Below are 6,345 nucleotides of genomic sequence, written 5' to 3'. Positions count from 1 at the left end.
ATGAATTTTTCCAAGTACATCATGAAGAGCCAATGGAGATGGGATTAAGAATCTTTATAGACTTCCTCTATTTTTTAGTAAACCTTACATGTGTCATGACTCCTATTGAAGAAGTTATAATCTTTAGTTCTTTGTCTTGCAAATTTTCCATAGACTCTTATGGCTTCGCCCTTATAGTAATGTCATGTTGATCAATAAACTGTGGGTCTACACCCACAAAACCTATCCAATGACATTATTTAAATGGCCATTAGTCTTATGTGTTGATGTCTATGACACAAATGGATGGAAGAGACACTACCTATATGAATGGCTTCTCCACAATTGTATCTGCAAGGTTTGGCCTTCAACCTTAATGTCTCTGCTATCATCTTCTACAAGATCTGTGACTTTGTTGATTGCAAGTCTTAGATTTGTGGCCTTCATCTTAGCCATGAATGGTCCCCTTAACCAAGTGGTGCTAGAATTGAGAGGTCTCAAGGTGATGTTAAGCACCATGAATTGCCAAAGAAGTATCCAATCAGAGACCTATCAACCAAAATGATTGGAGAGGATAAGTTTTGTACTAGATGGAAGAGCATCTACAAGTAAGAGATGTTGGTGAGGAGAAGCCATGGAGGTGAGGGGCTTAGGGAGTAGCCACCACAAGGAGAGGGGAGGTGAGGGAGAAGCCATGAGGAGAGTGCAGGTGAGGGGGCTAATGGAGTAAATGCAAGGAGAGGGAAGGATGAGTTGGAGAAAAGATGAGGGGGGCTAGGATAGAAGTTGTGCTGATAGGAGGGGGTAAGGGTCATAAATGGAGATATTATAGGGAGAGGGTAGAGGGAATGTGAAACTATGAGGAGAATTTAGAGATATGTAGAGAGGAGGGGGTAGTTAGATAGCTAGGAAGAGAGGAGAGAAAGTAGAGCGGTGGAGAGGAGCAGAAGTACCATTGTACTAATGTAAAAACAAGACATCTCATAGGTGGTGGAGAGCTTTAAGGTCATCATGGATAGATATCAAGATTGCATCATCTTTCATGAAGATGAAATTCTTTTACCACACAGGAAAGGAGAGATTATGTATTCATGAGGCCATAATATCTTCAATGGGTGAGAAAAAGGGTGAGAAAAGGAAAGGTGATAAGAAACATTTTTACACATAGCTTCAGTGGGGGTAAGAAAAGCAAAGGTGATAAAAATGTTTACGCATCTAAGAACCCTAATTGTCGAAGAGAGGTCATGTGTGGCTTTCTTGTTAGTAACAAACTATAGGCATAACAAGCCCTTATCTCTCCCTATTTCTATTTCTCTCTCTATTTCTCTATGTATTAACCTATTAACTTTTGTTAGACTTTCCCTTTGTGATTGTCTTTGGCCTCATTGTGGCTTTCTTAATAGTTGGTCATTTGATTTGAATTATTCCCTCAATGAGTTAAAAAAATCTCTTGCAAGTTGTCTTTAAATTTAAAGGAATAACAATTTAGGTTTCATGATCTCAATGTTTGAATTCTTTTTAGGAATTGTTGAATTTGATATTAGTTAAGCCTAAGCATTGCTTTTAGTTGGAAAAAGGATTTAATGCATGTTTAAAAGGAAAAGCTAAAAAGAAAATATACATGTGTGTTGCACAATCAAGGCCATCTACACAAATGTAGACATGTTGATATTTACTTCTATTCTTTTATTAGGGAAGAGCTACCATGTGGCATCCAAGGGGAGAGAGCCAAAATTTGAGTGTTACTGTCTATATGTCTCCTAAGTTTGAGTATTTATGTGCGTATGTGTGCATGAGTGCATGCATGTGCGTGTGTGTGAGGGGAATAGTCACAAGAGAGAATGTGTGTGTGTGTATGAGGGGAATAGTCATAAGAGAGAATGTGTTTGTGTATGAGCGAGAAAGAGTATGTAATAAGGATGTGTACATGTTATATGCATTTATAGGTGTCATTTTGGGAAGAAACTTAAGTGAGAGAGAGAACACATGGGTGCGTGATGAAGACAGAAATAGTATATGTGCACTAAGAGAGAGAGAGAGAGAGAGAGAGAGAGAGAGAGAGAGAGAGAGAGAGAGAGAGAGGGGGGGGGGGGGGGGGGGAGGGGCATGTTTTGCTCGAATGCTTTACCTTTGGAAACTCGAAATTTTATTTCTTGAATTTAAATACCTTTTAAGATCTCACCTTGAGGCCCAATCGAGCGGGTCTCTAACCCGTCGTAGGTGGGTCATGCTACTCGTGTATATATATATATAGAGAGAGAGAGAGAGAGAGATGCATTGGTATAAATGTATTTTTCCAAGTAGTTTAAACTTTAATAATTGTGTTCTTATATGTATAGGTATACCATGGAGAGTGAAACATGTGCTTACACACAGGCACAAGAGAGAGACATGTTGTAAACGTATTTTCTTAGTAACGGCACTAGATTTAAATTTTAATAATAGTGTTTTTATATACATAAAGAGGTACAAAGAGAGACACTCCAATGGCTTCGTTGACATAGATAAAGAACATGTAAAGTTGAGAGAAAGAGAGAGAGAGTCGTGGGCAAGAGGAGTTTGCCAAAGATTATGATACTCGTCTCATTTCGTTAAAAAAAAAAAAAGTGGATATAATATCATATTTCATATGATCTGTAATATATATTATATGATATGATGCCGGGTCAAGCAATTAAATATAGAAACAACGTCTCCTTGAGGTTGTACATTTCATTCTCTGAGGCCTTTCTTCTTCCCTCCCACCCCTTCGTCTTCTTCTTCTTCTTCTACTCGTTCATCCTCATCCCCATGGTTGCCCATGGCGACCTTGCATCCCTCCCCTCCAAATCCGACCGCTCCTCCCTCCCTCAGCTCCTCGCTGCTCGCTCCCGCCTCACCGCTAGCCTCGGCCAAATTTCTCAGCTCCAGGGCAAGCTCTCCGTCTCTGAACGCCGCCTCGAAGCCCTCGTGCACCGCTTGCCTGCCTTGCAGTCCGTCATGGCCCCCCTCCAGACCCGCGCCAGCTTGACCAACAGCCTCACTAGCCGCATCGATGGTGCCTTGGAGCGAGCTTCGTCCGTGCTTGCAATCTTCAAGGCTATACATGCTATGGAGAAGAATCTGAATGGTGATCCGAAGGCTGATCTCAGAAAGTATTTGGCCGTTGTTTGTTGCCTTGAACGGTATCTGCAAATGCTTCAGGATGCTTACGGGCCTTCCTTGGACTGGCTGGAAGAGGTGGTCGTGTACCTCAGTCACAGTCGTGTACTGGACCAGTATAGCCTGCATAAACTCACAGACGCTCTCGCGGAGTCAAGAAGGTCGGATCCTGAGTCAGACCTGCAAAAGATTTATGGAGGACTCCTCGACAAGGCTCTGTGGAAGCTAGAGGACGAATTCGGAAGGCTGGTTGAATCTTGCAGTTTACCGATGGATCTCTCCCGCTACGCCACTCAAGCGTCCGATGCTCGGCCTCCGTCCCCGACAATCCCCTTGAGCCGCGACGTTGTGGCGCAGCTGCTGGTGATCACGGACAGGCTCAAGGTAAACGGCCGCGTACAGGGGTGTTTCCGATTGTACAAGGAAACCAGGGCTAGGACAGTAAAGAAAGGTATGGCGTCCCTAGCTCCCCTATACCTCCAGCATTCAACCCAAGAGACTGTAAACAAGCTGAAATGGGAAGAGATTCACGAGTTCATATACTCGTGGCTGCAGCATCTTAGGGTTGTTGTGAATGTTCTGATGGCGAAAGAACGGGAGCTCTGTGATGACGTCTTTGCAAGATTCGATCCTTCCGAGCGAGTAAAATCCTTTGGAGACATCGTGGAGCAATCCAAGTTTTCGTTGTTTTTCCAGTTTGCGGAGCTCGTCGCTCGTAGTCAGCATAGACCTGAGGCTCTTTTGATCGGATTGCTCGACCTGTGTAAGGGCTTTGAGGAAGTCAAAGAAGATGCGAGAAGAGTTTTCGAGGGTCAAGATTGCTTGCGGATTTGGGGAAGCTTCGAAGAGTTAGAGAGGTCCGTGGTGCAAAACGTGTGCCGGGCTTTCCGGGAGCTGGTGAAGAACGTGGAGACGTGTAAAACCCAGGTCCCGAAGGATGGGGGGAAAGACCTGAATGTGAGCTTCGTTGTCAACTACATGGGGATGATAGTCAGAGATTACGGCGAGGTCCTGGACGAAGTCTTAAAACGGCAACGCGGTTGGAATGAAGCTGGAACGCAGCTCTCTAGCCTTGCGGCTGCAGCCTTGAGTATCATGAACGCATTGGAGAGCAACTTGGAAGACCGGGCAATGATATACGACGACCCGGTTTTAGCTCATATATATCTGATGAACAATTACAGGCATGTTGTGATCCGTTTAAAGGAATGTGTGGGGCTCGCTGAGTGCCTGGGCGACGAGTGGGTGAAAGATAAGAAGGTGAAGGTGGATCAAAACATGCGGAACTACAGGAAGAAGGCATGGGGGAAGCTGATCACGCAACATTTGTGCAGGGAAGGATTGCAGATGTCGAGCGGTTCTTCGCGAGATCTAATGAAATCGAGGTTGAGGGCGTTCAACATGGCCTTGGAGGAGGCATACAACAAGCAGTGCAAATGGGTTGTTCTCGATCCGCAGCTGAGGGATTCTGTGCGGTTGTCGGTGATTCAGTTCCTGGTTCCAGCATACCAGAGCTTCGTGCAATCGTTTGGGCCGATGCTGGAAGAGATGGGATCTAGGAGGCTGATCAGATACTCTCCAGAATCGCTGGAGGTGATGTTGGGAGATTTGTTTGAGGGCAGGACAGCATCTGCAGAACGCAACAGCCGATAAGGGCTAAACTTGAGCAATTGATGCTAAAAGTGTGATTCTGCGCAGCTGTGTACAATAAAAGTACTGCAGAATCAGCACTTGATCATTGATGATAGATTTGTGTATTCTCAAGTGCTAACAGCCTACACGATAGATTTGTGTATTCTCGTGGTGAGTGCTGTGACTGCTGTCAATATGCATTTTCGAAATTGACGTTGTCGACATCGGCTCTGATGAACAACAGGTTACGTGCTGAACTGCTTGACCCTTGGATTTAATGAGCACAACGTACAGATTTGGCTTTAATCTAGCGCCCATCAATTTATCACCATATTATTCCTGGACAGTTTTGAATCTTTAATCACCTTCAGCTTGTGATGATCGAATCGTTGATCCGTGTTCGCAAATCTATTCGTTGTACTGAACCGCTACGACTTGAGCATGTGCTCCATGTTCCAGAATCCAACTGTATAAAAGAGGTTTTGAATCGCAAATTCAAGGTTGACCGAGCCTCCTTGTAAGTTGTTGCTCCAAGTTCCCATTTTTTAAAGTTCACGTGCTAAGTTGTTTCACATGTTGGCATGTTCAATACTATCGAGCTGTCCAAGACTTATACCCAAAACAATCTATTACCATTTATTTTGAGACCATAAATGATCAATTGTGTATGCTCCCTAAATGTGGAATCTATCCTTTCGTATTAGTAGTTATGTATTTTGTTGTGACTCACGGTGGTTGTCATCTATGCATTGTGTGCTGAGTTCAAGATGCGTATCAAAGGAATTTAAAATCAAATACACGGTTCTTAGAATCTCTCTCTCTCTCTCTCTCTCTCTCTCTCACACACACACACACACACACACACTTTTTTTTTTTTTTGGTTGTGAAAGTACTCTCACACACAAAACCACCCACAAAACATATTTTTGATATGCATTGCACTTGAAGTTCCATCCAAAAGTATTAAAAATATGTGAGAATGTCCCTCCTTAGCACGAGCTACTACCATGGGCTCCACATCTTCAATTGCTCTCCCACTTGTTTCATTCTCTCTTTTTGCTCCATTTCCATCTCTTTTCTCCCAGTGGTATGTGTCAAAGGAAAAATGCAAGGGCACTTGTTGTCATTTGTTGTGCTGCTCCTCGAACAAAATATAAGCTTGTAACTTGAAAAACGATCTAATAGAGTTGAAATAGACTAGGACCCTGAAAGTATGTTTTGCATAACAATATCATACAACAAAACTAATCAAGGGCTTTCACAAGTACACATTATCAAGGCCTTTCAGAGGTACATTTCTTTCCAACTTTGTTATCATTTCGAATCCTGGCATAGCTTCCAGATCTTGATTTCATGGACTAAAAACTTCGGAAGAGATTAACATTTTCCCATACCTAAATCTTGTTCCAATCAATAAAGATTGACATGAGGACTTAGTAAATTATTAAGGGTAACTTAATTAATCAATAGGAAGCTATAAGTGAAAAGAGGAACCACAAAGGCAAACAGAATTATTTTAAACAAAAAGGCATAAATTCAATGTAAAACAAATTATAACAACAACAAGGAAAATAAGGACCAAAGTTGAGGGAT

General features: G+C 42.8%; 1 protein-coding gene across 1 annotated transcript; it reads left to right on the top strand.

Moving 5' to 3' along the window:
- Window positions 1-2,690: 2,690 nt before the first annotated feature.
- Window positions 2,691-5,225, top strand: LOC147886676 (exocyst complex component EXO70A1-like). The gene has a single exon (XM_087395455.1). The coding sequence runs from the start codon at window positions 2,770-2,772 to the stop codon at window positions 4,771-4,773; it is 2,004 nt and encodes a 667-aa protein (XP_087251581.1). The 5' UTR covers window positions 2,691-2,769; the 3' UTR covers window positions 4,774-5,225.
- Window positions 5,226-6,345: the final 1,120 nt, after the last annotated feature.

Source organism: Dipteris shenzhenensis, chromosome 24 (assembly GCF_047967505.1).
Source record: "Dipteris shenzhenensis isolate YYH24624 ecotype China chromosome 24, Dip_SZ_1.0, whole genome shotgun sequence".
Lineage (NCBI taxonomy): Eukaryota > Viridiplantae > Streptophyta > Polypodiopsida > Gleicheniales > Dipteridaceae > Dipteris > Dipteris shenzhenensis.
The sequence above is the reverse complement of the archived record's forward strand: the minus strand, read 5'-3'. Positions and strand labels throughout refer to the sequence as shown.

Coding starts and splice junctions, on each gene's coding strand:
- LOC147886676 (XM_087395455.1), top strand. CDS start 2,770: ATGGTTGCCCATGGCGACCTTGCATCCCTCCCCTCCAAATCCGACCGC.